This window comes from Neodiprion pinetum, chromosome 3, assembly GCF_021155775.2.
Source record: "Neodiprion pinetum isolate iyNeoPine1 chromosome 3, iyNeoPine1.2, whole genome shotgun sequence".
In the NCBI taxonomy this organism is placed as follows: domain Eukaryota; kingdom Metazoa; phylum Arthropoda; class Insecta; order Hymenoptera; family Diprionidae; genus Neodiprion; species Neodiprion pinetum.
In genome coordinates this window covers 31,736,740-31,756,939 of record NC_060234.1, presented here as the reverse complement: position 1 = coordinate 31,756,939, position 20,200 = coordinate 31,736,740, and the positions used below count along the sequence as shown (strand labels likewise).

At 35.6% G+C, this 20,200-nt stretch overlaps 3 protein-coding genes across 9 annotated transcripts in view; 2 read left to right on the top strand and 1 right to left on the bottom strand.

Moving 5' to 3' along the window:
* LOC124215313 (sex-lethal homolog) overlaps positions 1–3,590 on the top strand; it is a 14,607-nt gene extending 11,017 nt beyond the window's left edge. For 3 of the 4 annotated variants that reach the window (XM_046618552.2, XM_046618555.2, XM_046618554.2), the window contains exon 6: positions 417–3,590. In XM_046618552.2, coding sequence (XP_046474508.1) covers positions 417–649 — 233 coding nt within the window. In that variant the 3' untranslated portion in view covers positions 650–3,590. The remainder of the gene's footprint in view (positions 1–416) is intronic. The other variant, XM_046618553.2, reaches the window with a different exon arrangement.
* PIG-S (phosphatidylinositol glycan anchor biosynthesis class S) lies at positions 3,164–20,200 on the bottom strand. Of its 2 annotated transcripts, XM_046618549.2 has the most exons (10): positions 19,831–20,200; positions 19,577–19,675; positions 8,512–8,742; positions 7,252–7,449; positions 6,626–6,844; positions 6,196–6,384; positions 5,950–6,088; positions 5,714–5,861; positions 5,149–5,495; positions 3,164–5,003 (listed from the first exon to the last, which is right to left on the bottom strand). In XM_046618549.2, exons 2-10 carry the CDS (start codon positions 19,620–19,622, stop codon positions 4,841–4,843), a joined length of 1,680 nt encoding a protein of 559 aa, XP_046474505.1. In that variant the 5' UTR covers positions 19,623–19,675; positions 19,831–20,200; the 3' UTR covers positions 3,164–4,840. The 2 variants fall into 2 exon arrangements, with proteins under 2 accessions (XP_046474505.1, XP_046474507.1); XM_046618551.2 differs by lacking the exon at positions 8,512–8,742 and having other exon boundaries at positions 19,831–20,199.
* On the top strand, positions 10,735–18,374 carry LOC124215311 (protein I'm not dead yet-like). Of its 3 annotated transcripts, none has more exons than XM_069134671.1 (10): positions 10,735–11,438; positions 12,702–12,792; positions 12,897–13,014; positions 13,129–13,394; positions 15,153–15,267; positions 15,354–15,418; positions 15,514–15,639; positions 15,948–16,277; positions 16,406–16,784; positions 16,964–18,374. In XM_069134671.1, exons 2-10 carry the CDS (start codon positions 12,725–12,727, stop codon positions 17,216–17,218), a joined length of 1,722 nt encoding a protein of 573 aa, XP_068990772.1. In that variant the 5' UTR covers positions 10,735–11,438; positions 12,702–12,724; the 3' UTR covers positions 17,219–18,374. The 3 variants fall into 3 exon arrangements, with proteins under 3 accessions (XP_068990772.1, XP_046474503.1, XP_046474504.1); XM_046618547.2 differs by having other exon boundaries at positions 10,736–11,433; positions 16,964–18,373; XM_046618548.2 differs by lacking the exon at positions 10,735–11,438 and adding an exon at positions 11,545–11,774.

The following is a 20,200-nucleotide window of genomic DNA, read 5'->3' as shown; positions in this document are numbered from 1 at the left end:
CGAATGTGACCATTGGTTTAAAACTGTAAACATCAAATAACTATCAAGTGATCAATGCACACGTTTAGCACTAATTTATATGTTTTTACAGAACGGTTTAAAAATTACCTACATCTTTTTTCCCCCCATCTACAGCAATAGGCTTGAACAAATATTCCAATCACTTTTGTCACATCGAATTGTTTTGAATAAGTTGAATCCACACAACGCTTATTGGGCGCTGATCTCCTTTTTCTGTAGTGTAAGAGTGAAGAACATCATTTTATGTGATCGAAACTGTTTGGAATTAGTTTCAAGCCTATCTATTCAAGACTTGGATTCGTCTCAGTGAAAGTTTGACGTTACGGGTAACATAGCAATTGGAATTTGATTTTTTTTTTTTTTTGTAAGAGTAGGGTGTGTTCCTTGGCTTTCAGGTGGAAGTCGAGGCGGACGAGGCGGTAGCAGCAGCGGGTCAGGTGCTACTATGACTGGATCTAACGGACCAGGAGTGCTGGGGAGAGGAGGGAGCTTTGCGCCGAGAGGCGGACACCATACAGGAGGATTCATTGGTGGGGGTCCTGGTGCCATGCGGATGGAAAAGATACACCCGCATCGGTTCAATCCTATAGGAATGGGCGGAGGCTACGTGCAACCTCATTTCTGGTGATCTGCTATAACAGAATATTTACTGTAATCAGTTTAGGTTTGCTATGGCATTCTATTTACAACAATAATCAATTACCCTAAGATCATTGTCCTGGTTTAGATGATTCAACAGTTGTTTCAAGTTTTAGTGTTTACTGATTAAGAAGATGTTGTTTGTTGTACATTTCATTTTAAATTTCACCGACTTTGAGCATTGGATTTTAATCGATTTAGCTTAAGATGGTGTTACCATGATAGGTAGGCCAAGGGTATATGCATAAATTGAATAGCCATGTGCAGTTCCATAATTTACATAGTTAGTTGTAAAGTTCGATTATCGTGCGGCTTTCGCTGCTTCATAATCCATGGTTTAATATACCTAATAATATTTTTTTTTTTCAATTTCACACAGAATTCTAACAGCTCAGCGTAACGAGGAAGGAAAATAAACACACAGTAATCTTAGTTTACTTTTAATAGAAAATTTCACATGAATCTTAAAATTTTAGTTTTGTTTTCCTAAATGTCATGTCCAATAAAAGTGTGTCGAACATTTGATCTAAGAATATGTGCATGTAAGTGCTATTTTTGAATCAATTGTTGCTATATTTTAATAAAAAAATTTTAATCCGAACTGCAAAAAGTGAAAACTTACCCTCACAGTATCATAACTACGTATTTATTGCAAGTCACGCAACTTTTTGAGTGATCGTTTGATTGTCCGACCAATAATCAATTTATCCAACAGACACAAACATGAATAATATTCCGTCTTAGATGGCTTTCAAACTGCATAATGAATGAATAGTGGCGAGGATGAAATGCTTTTAGTTTCGTTATTATTTATTAACTAGCAAAGATTATAAACAGAAATGACAGACGGTTTTTCAGCTTTGCTAAATCTATGTTATTCTCAGATGAAAGATAAAAGTTGTATTCACGCAATTAATTAGACATGATTTTCTCACCTAAGCTTACGTAATGTGCAAGGAAAATGAAACAATGTACCGTTTCTACACAGAGAGTTATGTATTTGTGCATTGACTCTTGGTCTCCTTTGTTTATTATAATTTAGTTTGGCTGTAACAACGAAATGTACAAGTGAAAACTATGACACAGCATTGTACAAGCCTGACTGTGTGTTTCACTGAAAATAATTTGTTTGATTGACAATGAGAAGTTGAGAAAAAGTATGATCCTGCATGTGTTCAAATATCTCTTGGCACATGTCGTAAATTTGCGAATAAATCGAAATTACAATTACTGGTGGATTCTTATCCCCGTATATTACTGTAAGATGCGTAAATTTGGTATATAATAATTGTAAATAAAGGCTCCTCAACTACAGTTGCGGAATAAGCGCAGTTCATCTAATGAAACACTTGGAAATGAAATTGGCACTTTGTCAACTAAGCTACGCCAATGCAGCGATGTGACATTGATATAAAAAATGAAATAAAAAAAACATAAAAAAAATATTGATTAATCGCATTGCTATTTTGTACTCCTGAAGAAGCGAACTCGTATTGAAAAAATGTAAAATTCATCTTAAAATTGATGTCCCGTCAATAGTGCCAGAAATTAGCTTATCTACTTGGTTGATGAATTCTACTCTAGTAATTTCTTGATTAATAAAATCATTAAATCTCTCTTTGAGATCTCTTTTTTTTTAATATTGATATCTATATATTGCAGATTACTGTTCAGAGTCTTTACCAGACTATATAGAATTATATAGTCAAACTATTTATCAAAAACTGGCATTTACGCCTGATTCAAATCATATTTCAAAAATCACCCAATTGGTAGTGTTTAATAGAGAAAATGGAATGAGTTAGAGAGTAAAAATGATCACTCCTACTTTGTTTCCATCATTTTCCAGTATAATAGAATATGTACCATTGTCATTGATACCTTCCATGAAATGTAACGAACCATTCATTTTTTTATAATAATGAATTCTTACTCGCCATGATAAGTATTGATTCGTGTTATTTCAGAATTTAATATTAATGAAAATTATTTCCACAAAATATGAATTTGTATAATTAATTGTCAATATTCGAGTCAGAGGCTTAGACAAAAAATTGCATTGAATTTGAATTCTTAGATGAACTTGAATTTGATTTCACAAGTTCAGTTGGAAGTACAGTAGATTTCAATGAAAGAGCTGATATAATTTCCTGGATAATTACATAGAAAAGCAGCGAAGGTTAATATCTCAGTAGGGACATTTCTAATCAAATGTATTTCTGGTATGTCCAAACAAACTATTGCTGTTTTACTTGGCCCTAGTTTACCTGGGAAATAATATTACGATGTATTGAAAGATAGTCATGTGACCTCCGGCATACAAAATATACATATTATACCTGTATTTATGTTCTCATCTATTTGTTTAGTAATTTTGTGGATTTATGTTCATCCATTGTTTGACCAGAAACCTTTAGTATGTTGATCTGAAATACCCATTTTGGTTTGCTTACTTTGCTCATGATTTTTGCATCATCATTATAATACTTTTTTGGTAGTACCATATGATTCAATTGCCTTGAACCTGCTTCTTTTTAAAGTAGGAGTATTCTTGAAGTAAATCACAATAGGTAGAACAATCAAAAAAAATTTCAAAAATCTGTTTATAAAAGAAGTCCCACTTTAAGACCTTAGAAAAAGGAGACTGAATTTATTTCATAAAATGAAAAGTTAATGGATAAATTTTAAATATAGTATAAGTTTTGCGTAGCTTTTACTTTTTACGTATTAAATGAAAGAAATGTTTCTTTTTAAATGAACTATTATATTATGTACAATTAGATGTAATGTTATTTAAATCACTTGTGTGCAATTTGAAATATTTGATATACAGGAAATCTTAATACGTGAACAAAAAAAAAAAAAGTAATAGAAAATGCAGCCAATACTTGTATTGACTCTATGACACCAACTAAAATTTTGAAAGACCTGTATAATATCAAACATGATTCAATAAATCAATCTTCAAACTAAGTAATTATATTCACAAATCATTCGAAAATTATATGTGTTATCTGTAGTTTCTCTGAATGTTTTGCGTTTATAATGGTGGAAAAAGGAAAAAGAAGTTGAATACAAATTAAAGTAGAAATTAGAAATCAGGTTTATATTTTTCACATGCTTAAATGACTAAGGAGTTTTAGTTTATTCGCAGTGAGGTAGCATAGTGATAAATAATATCAAAGGTTAACAAAAGGTTTATTCGGGTATTTGATCATAATTTTCCAGTTGTTATCCCTTCAATATCATTTTATGAAAACGGAGTAGGTATGTAATTCGTAGCATGGAAATACGTGTTGATCAGCTTGAAATTAGGTTATAAGCATATATATACTCGATTATGTACCACATTTCACATGTAAATTAAATGAACTTATGGGGTATTCGATACGAAACGCGACAGGTTTCGGTCGATGGTCAGCGAACGTGACGTCCGGCCAGAATCTTATTCCTTACTACCTTGTGAAGAATCTTCCATAGTTTTGAGTCCCAAATAATTCTGGACTCCCCGAAAATCGTGATTGAAGAATGTTGCTTAGGCTTTACTCGATTCACTTATTGAACATAGTTCAAGTTTCGAAAAAAGTGTGGTGTAATTTTTTTTTTTTTGTTTACCGGCAATAAATTATTGTAAAAATTTGATTGAAAATTGAAAAAAGTTTTTTTTTCAGTACTTTATTGTAGGCGAACAAGAAAATTATATCACACTTTTTTCATAATTCGAATTATGTTCAGTAAAATTTTCAAGTGAAGCGAGTAGATCCTAAGGAAAATTCTACAATCGCGATTTGCGGGAAGTCAAAAATTATTTGGGACTCAAAACTATGGAAGACCCTTCACAAGACATTAAGGGATAAGATGCTAGCCGGATGTCACATTCGCTGACCATCGGCCAAAACCCGTACCATTTCACGTGGGATACTCCTTATATTTGAAAAAACATATAGATTTTGTGACTATTTAGAATTCACACAACTGCCAAGCAAGTACAGTCTTAGTGGCTGTTGAATTTTTGCATTCAAATTTTTTAACTGCAGATAAACTGGAGTCCGAAGTTGTCTTATTTAGTTCTGAATATGAACATTGTTTCCAGTTATACAAAGGTATGTCAATAATTTCTAACTGACATGCATCTTTATCCGAATGACTGACCTAACGTTATTTAAAAATCCAACAGATATTAGTCAGTCTTAGGTTTATCAATCTCTTTGGTTTCCTCAGTCAATTCGCCCTTATTGGTTTCATTTTCCTCGGTTTTTGAGAAAAAATACCTCCATATGTTTCTCAGAGACAGTAGTACGGGTATCATGACAGGCAGAAATAGTGGAATGTACACTGCATACCTGAAATTTCATAAAAATATAATTTAATAAATCATATGTATGTACGTTACGACTTATTGACTCTCACGTGGTTTTAAACCGATTGAACTATAATTGGAAACAAGAATGAAGATTGATAAAAACGAACATCGTTTGACGTACTTACTTCTGGTCGTCGGGAAAATACAGTAGAGCCAAAAGAGATGGGTCGGTAAACGCAGCTTCGGCAGTAACAAAAGCTTCTTTACTTGAAGCGAAACCTTCCATTAGTTTACCGTGTCTCAGCTTGTCGGCGGAATCTTCGACCCACTTTAGAGCCCCATTTATTCTATCGCCAACTGTATCTGTGATCACAATGTTGCTAATTTCTTCCAACAATTGAGCCAAAGATTGTAAAGTAAGTTTAGCTGAGGTCAGTTGCTCTACAGCTCGGATTCTAAGCAGAGCATCTAATTCCCATTCACGTGGTTTTGAATTGTCTAGTCGGACCAATGCTGCTCCAGGAATAGGTTCCTTCAGAAAATTTTCACATGTTACCACAAATAAATTCAATGAGGATGGCGACAGGAAACCGGATCATATAGGGCAGCACTGTAGTTTCGGTTACGGTGGACTGAAAAGACGTTACCGGTATCACCACCCCAATAGCCGAAAACACAGGGGCGCCGTCGCGGCGAAACGTCGCAGTCGCCTTTCCCATTGTGTAATTTACGTTCTGATTACAGTTTTACCTTGTCTGGGATTCCTAGTAGTAGTCTGAGATGGGCAATGAATACGCCCATAATACTGGATGCTTCTGGACTGAATGTAACCATTTGATTATCTTCCACGTCGATACAAGACTCGATTGGAGGATTAGCTATCACAACGCCACCCCACCTAGAAGTATGAATACGTTATTTGAAGTTTCTAACAAGATCGTTAATTGCCAGTTTGTCCAGAATTAAAAAAAAAGTCAATCCTCGACCTCGGGGAGAGAAAAGCCTCAACGTTGCTTGACGTTTTTGATCGGTGGCCACTACGTGTGTAAATATGAAGCGGTGCTTTGTCACACGGAGGTGTATACATCACCAAATTGATACATGGATTGAGGCTGACTTGTGATGCTAGAATTGGTATAAGTAAATTAATATAACAATAATCAACTAATGTAATTAAGAAATGTGTAAAGTAATTTTCATTAACAGTGTATTCTCAAATAATAAGGACTTGCCTAATTTCTTTTCTAGTGGTGTTATAATCTGTGGCAACACATCTTCTGGTAACGCATAGTGTCTGCCAAGCACACTACTGTCAGGTATCTGTTTTGGCGTTACATCCAATGGTACAAGGTACAGCCATTGCGATTTAACCGTGAAGTTCGCCACCACCGAAAGTTCATCTAGGAATGGTTCGATGTATTCTGGACAGCATAATAAATGATTCTGGTTTATTACAGTTCCTTCGATGTACTTAAGTTGAATATCAGAGTTTAACTGGGTATATAATCTTGACGATAAACTCTAGGTTTCATAAACTGCAGATTCGAGTTTGATTCCCGATTTTTATAGTAATTGTCGGCTCATTCTCGACAAGGCAGAGCTGTTGACAAACGTTTGATGCCAATCGGTCGAACATTCCTATACCATTATCTATTGATTTACCTTTTATGACATTGGGCAAATGCCAATCGACTGTCAGTTTGTCCGGATATGGGTTGACGAGAGTAAGGAGAACATCATAGGCTGAACTAGCGGGAAACCGTCTTCTATTTTGTTTATCCAAGCTGAATTGAGTAGGTTCAGCCAACGCGTTCCTTGTCAAAGCCACTGATTTGTTTAGTAAGATCCAGTTAGATAGTACTTGAGTTAGTTTCAACCCACCTGTAAGTTATCAGAATATCACCATCTTCAATTATACTTGTACGTCAGCTTGATTTTTCTTATATCCCGAGAATCATACACCTAAACCAATACCTACTACTTTGATTGCCGTGATCAAATAATATTGTAGCTTTTATCCTAACTACAGATAATTTATATATTTGATCATGTCCACGACCATTTGTACATGTACTCAAGACGAAGTAGGAAGGAGGAAACATCATAAATGTTTGAGATAAATTAACTGTTGTACCGATGAAAGATGTACAGTTCTTGATCATGATCATAATAGCAATGTAACGTCCATAAGAGGATAATTGAAAGTATATTCTAAAGTTCACACTTACACAACGATCAGCGATTATGGATATTTTAAATTTTTTACTTTTCTTAATCATCATACTTACTCGCTTCAGGTGAGAAGAATATTGTTCTGTGAGACCCTGCGAGAACACCATCACTCAGATTCGGTACTTCGAGTAAAAGCAATTCGCCGACTTGAACGTCGAAATTAATTGCTATTTTTTCAAGATCGTGTATAGTAATTGCCGAGGATATTAAATTACTTGAAATTACGGCATGTGAGATCTGAAGATTGTAGAGTTCTGAAAATATAAAACAATCATTGATATTAAACCATTGTGGTTTAAAAAGAAATGAAAAACAAGAAATAGTGTAAGCTTTTATGGATAGAAAATCATTGCAATACCGATCTGTAAACTTTTTCACGATGAAATGTGATGATCAGGTAACATGACTATTTTTCAGATTTCATCCCAAAGAATTATCATGATAAAATGTCAATTCCTTGTTATCAAATAATAATCCTTAATTGACTTATAGATTAACTTGATTCGCTCGCACATGTTTATGCAGAATGTAAAACGAAAATACTTGGTGTTCGTACATCGTACATCAAGTCTTATTTAGATATCTGACAAGGATTTGAGAATTCGCAAGGAAAAATTGTACTCTACTACTCCCATGGTAGTGATTGGCAGGATATTTGGTTAACGTGGTTATACGCTTTCCTTCGGAATCACGGGCTGGTGATTGAATCCGACAATCGCCACTCTACATGGTAAAATACTGTTGCCGTAAAGTCAACCGTAACGACGTTTTTATTCATTCTCCTTGAATTATAACAATTTTAGATCCGAGGTCTGCATGAGTATTAGTTATGTGTTTTGTCGGTATAGTGTTCGTCCAGTGATATAATCTCTAGGTATCATAGTATGAGGTTTATTATTGATGTCGATAAGTAGACGGATGGTTAGCTCATTGAGAATCATTGACAATTGTTGAAGAATCGTCTTATCGCGAAATTTAGATCTTCGCTACAATATACTTGAGTAATCAGGTTTAGACATCTTCGAAATTGCTTCAGGCCCACCGCGATCATGTGTCTAGATACGGTATCTGGCTTGTCAGTACGCCGATGATATTTAAGATTGTTCATGAACTAGTGACAATTGTTTTTTTTTTTTTTTTTGCTGGTTTAAATATTGATAAAAGTTAAACACCGTACTTCATGCTTTCACCGCAGCTCGACCGTTTCATTTCGTTTATCACCTGCATTCGCTGAGTATTGCATGCAGAATAGTTTTCCGGTAGTGAAATCATTCCCATTGTGGTATTGATCTTTCTACACGATAAATTATACCTACCGGCTGACTTGAGCTCGCGGTTTATTTCTTCGACTAATAATTTGGCACGATTTTCAGTCAAGGCAGCTACCAAAATTCTCGTGCTGATCTTGATGTCCAAGTTGCTCAATTGTGCGATTCCATCGTAGGGAAGTGTCACCCTCGGTACAGCCGTCGTGTGCCACCATAACGGCACGCCAACGCCAAGTAGCAGGATCGCGAAGGAAATACTGGCGTAGATTCTGTACGATGCTGCATGTAAAAATTAATGACGAAGAATAACTAACAGCACAGATTTGTAATCCGCAGCTTCTATTTACGTCTTTTGCCTTTGAAGCATTTACAATACGCGTAATTCACTATCAAGAAGGTACAAAAATTCAACACTGAAGCACAAATATAAGGGAATCCAGTATTATGCCTTTATGGGGTTTTCTCGGCATGGCTGCAAGTTTGCATTGGAGTTCAGATTAAAAATACCTAATACTAATGAGTAATCGTTGATATGTTTAAATACATTTTTTAAGCTGTACATAAATCTACTCCAATTTAATACGATATATTTTTTATGTGGTTTTCCCTGCATTTACTGATAATATCAACGTGAAATTCCTGTTAAAGTAATCTAATCGTATTCATATTGCATTCGTGAAAGATATTAGAATTTCACATTTAATCTTGATTCCGCGATGTTTATCTGAATATGTGTATATTTGTGGTACAGTCAGGCAAAAGAAAAAAACAAAACGAATCGTCCATGGTTCGCGTTTAATCTCGTGCGTCATAGAATTGCCTGAAGTCAGTCAAATTTCTTACTGTTAATACGTAAATTATGATCATTTATCTTTCAAGATTGTATAATAGAGTTAATAACTATTGGAAGCTGTGTAAATAATGTTTTTTCCTTTTTTTTTGTAATCGAGAGGTTATAAAAAACCCAGCATGCGTATTTTGCAATTTTTTACAACCTCTTATTTTGGACATTATTGCGGAAAGTGATGTTCCTGTGTGTAAAACGAGTACCCGTACACATCTATTGCACAAGTGATATTCTCCTCATTTTATGCGATGCGTGAAATGAACGTCCATTCCTGTACCCTAGACATAAATAATAGATCTTGTAAACAGTTCTTCGAGAGACTCTATTTTAGGCATACGTGCCATTGAATTGATAAAATCCTTAAAGGGCTAGTTTGTTCATTCTTTGTAGAAGAATACTTGAGTAATATTCATGTCCGGGAATCCTGTAAGATTATATCCGTGAGTACCGACGATAAATGATTGGATTTTTGCTGAGCGATGGGTAGGAATTATTGATACGTTCGTCACCACAATTTATAGTCCCTCTCAATGTTAACTTAGCAAGTTCCGTAATTGAAAAATTGAAATGCTCGCTATGAAATAGAGAGAAACTTGCAATCGGTTTGCAGAAGATTCAATCAAATCAGAACTTCTAGCTTTCAGCAACAATAGAAATTCAAACTAACATGTAACGGTTGATTAGATGGAACGACTAGATAAAAATAATTTTCTGGTACACATCACGTACGTAAATATATTGATGTGAGTTCATGGAATGAAAGTTTAATTCCAATAATCATAAGGCAGACATCGATATAGTCACGGCCCCATCTGCGAGGCTATACGGTCTTGTAGATGCTTCCTCATAACTTTTGGTTTTAAAAAGAATCATCATATGGTTACAAATTCACCTCTTATCGTGGATACTATTCCTGATTCAATCAATTTTTTATTGCTGCTAATGTAAGACTTGGAACACCGGTAGTTAATCCCTTTAAACTGGTCTCTTAGATTAAGGTACCTACTCAACATATTCTTTTCTGATCGTTATCCTACCTTTGAGTATCTACTCGAGCACCTGTTTGTGCGGTTAACATTTTCATATCTTTGCCGTCGACGGCGATACTAGTACCTATGTGAGACCTCAACGGATACATACCGTTGGATATTGATAATTAAGTAATTACACATGCGCCTAGGTACGTTTATTACATATTGTAACAACAACATCAACAACATTTTTTCTCAATGATATGAATCACCAATCAAAATCCATCGGTAAAACGTGAAATAGCGTTGGTCAAGATGAGTTTTCTTTCCTCGTCTTTAAATTCTGTTATGGTTACCATGCGGATCAAATGAGACTCGAAAGTTAATCTCTGCGATCATTTTGATCGATTGAAAACCCACCTTATGCAAGTCCCATGAGGGTTAGATCCTCACTTAATACTTGTTTGTAGTATTTACTTTATTTATTCATAAAATCACGAGCCATCGTAACATTCGTGGCATCTGGAATACGTATTTACATAATTTGGCCGATCATTATCGTAGATAAAGTTAGGTAACTGTTCAAATTATTCATAAATATAAATAAGTTACAAATAACAGCTACTCCATTGGGTTTCAGACCGATACCGATCATGTTTATAAAAGTTATGATTACGCCAAAACTGGAATTAATTTAACTTCTCGCAGTGTCTCAGATTCTTTACTTAGTTAAAGCGTATGCGAAATCTCTTTGGATCATGTCAAAGCACACATTTTCATTATTTCAGGATTTAACCCTGAACGGCGTTAAATTCACCGTCCCACATTTTTGGTGTCATATCAAGCGAGCGAGTACAAAAAATAAAGGTGGGAGGCGTTATTGGGCAGAAGCTTAAAGACCAGTGAGATAGATGGATATCGTTGGATATTGTTGCAACGTAGAGACCTGATCGGTAGTGGCTTCTGCTGCTCCCGAAAGTATTACAGAGTCTACTGGCGCCTGTTAATGGTCTTAAGCGCCGATGCGATAAATCCGTTGCAGTTGGTCTAAATTTTAAAAAGTATTATTGCCAATTGAGTGCGAAATTGAGGAACGCAAAGGATTCACAGTGAATGGTCAACGATCACAGAATTTGAATTTTCATCCTCACGGTAAGGTGGTCTGTTTTCTTCGTAGAGTGTTTTTCTATGGTGCACGTGCGATCATAATATTCATAATGTCATAACACTGGACAACGGTACACAGATCGACTAGATCGGATCGTTATTTTCGGAGATGCGAATTTTACACGAAAATCAAACATGTTGATTATCCTTCTGATTCTCTTTTCTTTTTACTTTATGTATGCAGTATTCGCTTTGAGGAGCGACTGCTTCTGGACCGTGTCGTCATTCATGCTCCTCCTTCTGGTTTGCATGATCATAAAACCGTAGGTAGACAATCGTTCCACTGGTGCAGATGACGGCAAGCTTATTGTACTTGATACTGCTGGGTAAAATGCTTCAATATATCCATTTTAAGTAAAAAGTGGAAAACGCTTTCAAAAACATAAAGTAAATGGTTACTTTGAGAAAATTTAAAATGTTAAATACAAAATTCCATTTACACTTTAAATGCCTATTTTAAATGAAACCATTTCAAGTATTATCCAGCAGTGGTTATAACTCTTTTAAGCAAGCGAGCTGGATTTTAAGCCAAATAAGCAATATTTTAGTTTTGCATTATTTTTAATCCATGTAATTTGGGGATAACATACGGAAAAGCCTGGCTGTACATCATGTTATTAATACGACACTAAGGATTCAGATAAACTGGTAGCCTATGATTAAAAATTTGTTTATCAGTGTACATTGATATTTTTTTTCGTTCTTCGCACTGCTAATTTTGTTAGACACTGAAGTATGAGATACAGTAACAGAGATTCAACTTCACCGGTCGAAAATGCATTTGAATTCTAGATACGAATTCTTGTCAAAATTCGGAGTATTCGCGTAAAATTTTCAGAACCTCCGTTATCCGATGATAATCGGATGAACAGTTCTACAGTAACATTCATGCGTTTCTTGGGAGATTTTCATTTTTTTTTTTTTTAATTTGTGTCTTGCACAACATCTACGATACTGATTTAACCTTATTCTCTTGTCATTCTTACACATAGTGGGATCGTTTTTAAAAGTTCCATTTTTATTTATTATAGTGTAAGTTTGATTAATATGTCGTTAAGATCGATGTAAAATGGAAGTCAAGAACACCAAGCGTCGATCATTATTTGAAAATAATGAATTTTTTTATGTAATTCCGGAATAGTTCAGTTATGTTTAATGGAAGTGAGTAACATTTCTACCGTTTTATTTCATTGTTTGCTTAAGAAGAAGTATGAACTTAACTACTGTATGAACTTTGTGAATTCTGTTTTCAGTGTAAACTTTATTAGACTACGTTATGAGTGCCACAAAACTGGATGCCGTCCAGGTGGATCCCGCCGCGAGAAGTGATGCCGAATTTGTAAGGTTGGTTTACAGAATTTACCTCAAGGAATACGCTCTGCAATTGTAACTGATGTTACTTGTATCTGCTGGCGTCATTTTTTACAATGCATTGTTGTTTCTTTCAGGAAAGATGTAAGTTTTGGACGACTTCTGCTTGGTTTTTTCGGAATGTACTGGAGATCGTGGATTGTAATATTATGGCCAATAATTCTGTGTCCAATACTCATATATCAAGATTCAACGGTAGGTTGCATTTCTGAAATTTAATTAATTTTAAATTCTAAACTATAATGCTAGCATTCTCCAAGGTCTTCGATTACATTAAAGCGACTAAAAAATGATAATTTTTTTATGCAGGCATACAAATGCATGTATGTCGTTGCAATCATGGCATTGTACTGGGTAACCGAAGCACTGCCTCTACCGGTAACTTCCTTTATACCCATTGTGCTTTTCCCGTTGATGGGAATTTTGAACACAAGCGACACAACCACATGTTACCTCAACGATACAACGATGATGTTCATAGCAAGTATCGTTATAGCTACTGCAATTGAACATTCGGGACTTCACTTGCGCGTCGCATTCACCATTATTCGGCTTGTCGGGTGTAGCCATAGAAGGTAATAATTATCTTATCATATTTCAACATTCACAAATGCACCGAAATTCAGTTACAGTCATGTTTTATTTTCAGGCGGTAGTAGTTAAAAGTTGCCCGTATTACATTCGGCTCAATATTAATCGCAAGCCACGATATTGAACTTCTTTCCAGATTATAAGCGAATATTGATAAGAAGCGTTCTGCGTCGTAACAAGGTGATTGAATGCTTGCAGTCTCGAAATTTTTTTCACCTTCTCCTCGTGTCCACCAGTTGTGTTTTCCCCGCATGGTTAGAATAATTCTAAAGTGAATTGCGACATTTGATCGGACATATGATTTCTTATACGCGTAGAATGTATCGTAATAGGACATACGGTAGATTTTCTGGATTACGCGACAATTATGATAATTTGAAAACCACATAACTCTAATTCTCCGAACGCTTCGTAGATATAATTAATAGTGTGAAAGTGATTGAACGAGGTCTGAAGTCACTGACAAAATGGGTATTTTACTCTCTCTCTCTCTCAGAGGTTGATCCTATGACGTATAGAAATAGTCGATCCTCAGTTTCTTCATTTCGAATGGTCGATATAGGAAACTGAATCATAATTTTGGATTACGAGATATTAAAGAAGTTGGGGGTGAGGAAGCGATTAACCCTTTCCCGTGCTTTAACGAGTCTGACTTGTGATGAAGATTTTGACCCAAACATGAACATGACGAGCCAGGCTCGTGAACAGATAATCGGGCCAAACATAAACATCACGAAACATGGTAATATAACGGTCGCAATGGTCGCAATGTCAGTTCCTATCGGTACGCCGCGAGAGTTGGTCACGAGTTACCACTTGGGTCCGAGTTTCGTCGATCTAAATGGTACGGAAAGGGGTTAAGACAACTCCTGTGTCAGTGGGATTAGTGCTATAGATGATACGGCCAAAAAACCGAAAACTAAGTCATATATTCTTAGCTATTGATTCTGCGATACTCTGTTTGTCTCAAAAAGGGTCCTGAGGGTCAAATTAGTGGTGAAAGGCTTGTAAGAATCAGTTTTGGGACACGACGTTTGTTGCAGAAAGGAATCGGAAAATTTAACGCTAAACCCTTTGCATTTCGATCGCCAAATTTGGACAGATTTCAAAATACGTCGCAAAGAAGCCAAAAAACAATTAAATTCGTTAGAAATTTGATCGCATTCGTGCAGATGTTGATCCTACGAAGTTCTACTTCTCTTTTTTGCATTCTTTGGGGTTGAATTAGTTTGAATAGTCGCATCTCCGTAGCTGTACATCTTTCAAAATTGTAGTTGGTGTTTTCAAATTTCCGAGGGTCCAATTAGTGGTAAAAGTTTCCTACAAATCAATACTCGGACGAAAACGGTTTTGCTCCAAAAATCGCAAAAAATCAAAACTAGGCCCTCTACATTTTTCCATAAAATTTTGGAATACAACATAATCAACTATTTGTAACGCTATTCCGGCGTACTTGCAGGAAATCAATTTTTCGTTCACCTTATTCATGTAACGTTTTTCTGTTTTTTGACAATCCGTGCAAATGGTTCAAAACTTTGTGAAGAAAAAAGAATAAATAAGCATGAGACAATGGATACATTCATTTACTTTCTAAGTCCGCCCAAAGGGCCTTGTCTACTTCACCCTACTTACAACGATTTTAGTTGTTACAGAAACAGTACTTCTGATATAGTGCACATTACCTGTTTCAATTATTTGATTTTCCAGGTTTTTTATAGTTAAATCAATTTCACTTTTTCAAGATTAACTCTCGGTATTTTTCTGGTCACTATGTTCATTTCGTTGTGGATTTCAAACACTGCAACTACGGCCATGATGGTTCCAATTATTGAAACTGTACTAATGGAATTAGAATCTGTAAGTACAGATTGATGTTGTTGTTATATCGATAAGTAACTGATATCCGTATGAAATTCTAATTCAACTACTTTTACCTAATGTAGCAAGGTTTGGGAAAAATGTTTATCGAAGACGCAAATGATACCGAAGGCAATGAAGAGGGTCAACCGTGAGTAGTTTTCAGTAATAGCCGTATCAATAAGATTTTTCAAATACTATAGTAATTAATAAGCGATTAATGGATTTAATTAAAATCATGTTCAGCGCAAAAAAACCGACGAATGCTACGATGACTTACTATTTCATCGCGGCTTATGCATCTAGCATCGGTGGTATCGGTACCATGGTGGCCACTGGTTCCAATTTAACGCTTAAAGGAATTTATGAATCGTAAGTGAAACTTATTCCATTGATGTTATATTGCCAAATGCGAATTCTCATCAGGTTGAAGTTAGTAGCGTTATTTTAACAGTAGTTATTAAGGAAAATCGTTTCTTGCAAATTTATAACTGTCTGAAATTCAGTGAACCGTAGTAAAGCAAGCGAGGCGTGGTCATATTTTATAAATTTGCATTTTTCAAAGTCGTTCTAAAGTTGCAAAATAGAGCATTTTCTTCCAGATGTTTCGTTGCTATCACGTAACTAACTTCAACCTTGTGAATATTCAAGGTTTCATTGGAAAACTATTTTGTTTGTAGCCGTTTTCCAGACAGCCCAGGAATCAATTTTTCTGATTGGATGTGTTACGCGATTCCGCCTATGCTTGTTTCCGGATTCTTAGTCTGGTTGTGGCTGCAAGTAATGTACATGGGAATGTTTAGACCAAACAGCAAAGACTCTCAGGCAATAAATATTGGTCCAGAGGGTGAAAAAGTTGCGAAAAGAATTATCGAACAAAAATACAGAGACCTAGGGCCGATCACGTGGCACAAATTATCTGTTGCCGTTTTATTCGTTTTCGTGATTCTTTTGTGGTTCTTCAGGAATCCCGGATTTGTTAAAGGGTGGCCCGATTATATCACGGAGATGTAAGTGCCGTAGGAAATTTCTAAAAATCAGAAACTTACATTTCCTTGTATTTTGATACAGCTATGTATACTTGATATTCTATTATAAGTATTACGTGAGTAATGTTTCCTTTAATTTCATACTACAGGTCTGTTAAAGATTCTACCGCAGCAATGTTAGTCATAATCCTCATGTTTATAATTCCATCAAAATTGGAGTTTCTCAATGCATTCAGTAAGGATTCAAGAAAATATCCGACAAAGTCAAGTCAGGGTTTAATAACTTGGAAACTAATTCAAACAAAAATGCATTGGGGTTTGCTGTTCGTTCTTGGCGGTGGTTTTGCAATATCCCAGGGAAGTACCTCCTCGGGACTCTCGGATTTACTAGGGAACGCATTATCTGGCTTGGAGTCTCTACCCCCAGTAGCTACTTTATTTGTGATTTGTCTCATAATTCAGACGGTTACAGAGTTTACCGCCAACGTTGCTATTGCCAACATTGTGTTACCTGTAGTTGCCGAATTGGTAAGTGAAGAATCGTGACGAAACTTTCTATTTTTCAGTCTTAAAACACTACCGATTTATCAGGACTCTGGAAAGTTATTGCCGATGAATGAGATTATGACGTAACTCACTAACATTTAATTCTATATCAGGTTAAACTTTAAGCTTGATAAACAATCGTTTCTTTTTCATGTTTACAGTGTGTAGCGATAAAGCTGCATCCGTTATATCTGATGCTACCAGCTACTTTTTGTTGCTCGTTTTCGTTCCACTTACCAGTTGGAACACCGCCAAATGCTATTGTAAGTGCGGCCGGGCATATAAAAACCAAAGATTTCATAGTAGCTGGTATTGGACCAACTCTAATCACGCTGATTGTGGTAACTGTTTCATTTCCGACCTGGGGAAATGTAATTTTCAACGCCAACGAATTCCCATCTTGGGCAGAATCGTAACTGCCGTCGAGGACAAACACGGTAGACATTACTTTTTTTTGCATAAAAGCTTGAGTAGACTGACGACTGTTGTGACTATTTAAGTTTTCTGACAAACGTTAATACCTGATTATTCTGTCGCGCACGCTCAGTGAGCCAAGTCGGGACGCGTTGCGTTATGTTTTCATCAAAAAGTTTGCATAAGCAAATTGTATGGTTCAACGATCTAGTTCGACAGCCTCGTAATTTGTTTATCCTGTTTGTATATCCAAATTAGAATTTTAAAGCAAGTTAATGTAGTTAGTAAGACCATAGCGCCAACTTCAATATCTAATATCCGATTACAGTCATGAATGACATATACAATTCCGGTTGTATGAAGGTACGCAGTGCATGGTCACAATATATTATTTTTACTTCACTCCATTAAGCGTGGAACCCCAGGATAATACATTTATGTATTCAATACCTGATCGGACTTGTCCTGACCGGTCTCTGGATTAGATTTGAAATACATCTGTTCAAAAAGGGAGGAGTAAATTGGGATGTCAAAGCACCTAAAAAGCTTAAAGCAAACATTAAATGTAATATTGCAGAAGCTTTTTTGGTAGACGTAATGTACCTAATTAGAAATAAGTATTTCTACATCCACTTAAAATAAATCCAACTTCTGGGGTAGGAAACACGTAGCGTTTATCACCTTTTATACGTGTCGAACTCTAGATTAGTGCAGGTACATATACGCAAGATGTTTGTCTGCACCAGAAAGACTAAATTCTTCGTTCCATGAAACTCTACTATAGTTTCGAATCGCCCATCACAGTTTATAGGGTATTTATATGATATACTTTTCGATTGTGAAAGAACCGAGAAAGGTTTCCTAATATAAATCACGTACAATGTAGTTCTTAACGGTAACGTAACCGAACGTTGAAAAAAATTTAAGTTAGACGTTCGACTTCGTGTGTAATAGCTTCATTTTGACACTCGTATGACAAAAAGATAACAGTTTTAGTATTCGTCACAACAGGTAGAAAATAAATTTCAGAAATTTTTGAATGAAAATAATAAGTATTGAAACTTACCAGACCATGATTTAAAAAGATTGTAAGAACCAAATGATTAGAATAAATTATCAAAGCAAAGGACAACGGCCAATCATCATTTATTGCGTATAAACTGAACAAAAAGGGATTGATATTATGGAGAAAATTTAATTCGTAAATATTTTAAAGACCAACGCCTTTTCTTTCATACTTGAAATTGTTTTTTTTTTATAACATGCTAATAATTTGTTGACTCAGTTCAATGCGTTCAGAAAAGTTGTAGAATAGGATTTTCCACTATTCCAATCAATGGCAGATGCAGACTGAAAGAATGAAATGAAATCCAGGTGAATGATTTGCGTTACAAGCTGGTATACAGACTACTTTGCAGGTATTACTCAAGTTTCAGGTTCAAGTAATCATGAAATTGAATAAATGTTAACCGTCTAGCAACAGCTACTTCTGTCTAATGGAAATAGTAAAGTGCACCCGTATACTCGGTGCTTATGTATGTGGTTTTCTAAAAAATGCAAGTATTTGATTTCACAATTCACAATTCTGCCTGCCCAGCTATTAATATTGTCAGATGAAGGCTACAAGTAATTTTACATTAATCTCATTTAATGATGCAGTAATAATATACAATTCAGTACAGAGACTAAAATATTATGAAGAATATCATTATTGGTGTGAACATGTGACCGAAGTGGAGTTGCATTGGAGTCATAAAGTACTGGTAAGAATTATTTCTGCTTCCGTAAACTGTTGCATGAGTTTGAAAAAATTCTTCTGTTCCATAGTTTTTATAGTACTGTGTTTAGTTCAATCTGATCAAATGTGCCTGCTCTATATATAATTACAACAGTGCTAATATGTTGGAGTGACCTGGAGAACTATTACAATTTTCTTTAATTGGCGCTATCTCAGCAGTCACTAGGTAATTAGAATTTTAGGCATTGCGGTTATATGGTGTCAATGCTTAGGGCATAGAGAAATGGAGAATTCCTGGTATACACTTTCGTGTAAGTGGAAAATGGCATAGAAAGGAAAGTAGTAAGACTAGTTCCTTTCTTTGTCTAATGCACACGTAGAAAGAAAGAGCATCTAGTCTTATTACGTTCCGTTCTCTCTCCGACTCGAATACTTTTTCGACATCGACGCTTTCTGCATGTTTGTAATCTGCTCTAGGTGGCAGTAGCAGAGCAATAGAATAAGCCTGTCGAGCGATTATATCGGAGTTGAATTATGCTGAGGGTACGTTCCATGTCTGTACAATTAATTATAGAGCGAGTAATTCTCACAAGCAGGGTGAAAATGAGACGCATGATCTTACCATCTGAAGGCGTATCGTATCCTACGGATCCCGAATTATCACTCATTGTTATCAAAGCTTCAATGAATAGATTTCGACTTGGAGCGGTGTACAGATAACCTATAAATGTATGTAATCAGATTTTAACTAATTGATTGATAGAGCTGGGCATTTTTTTACTTGCTAATTATCATTAAAATAGAAATGCAGATATTCAGGAGCTCTAATTTATGCCCAGAAATACTTAAATGAGTGTTTTCCTTAGATTCACGTACAATTGACTAGTCCATCATGCGAATACACAACCTAACACAACACTCAACAACACCGTAAACCTAGTTACCCACTGATGAAGCAGAGGTAAGCAGACTGCACTTGGTGACTTTTTATTCTAAGAGTTGGCACACGTTCACTGGTGCTAACACTGATATACCTATAAAGGTCTGCCTATAACACATCCGTGGTGCAAAATGAAAACACCTCGAAATATTGCTAATTGCCATTTTAGGATGTCACATTACGAAGTTTTATAATATAAATTTTATGATACGTTCAGATCATTAAATCTCAAGACAGCGCCTATCACGTCTGCTTTATCGATAAGTTGTCGCCCGTGAAACCTTGTAGCTCAAATAAACGTACCGA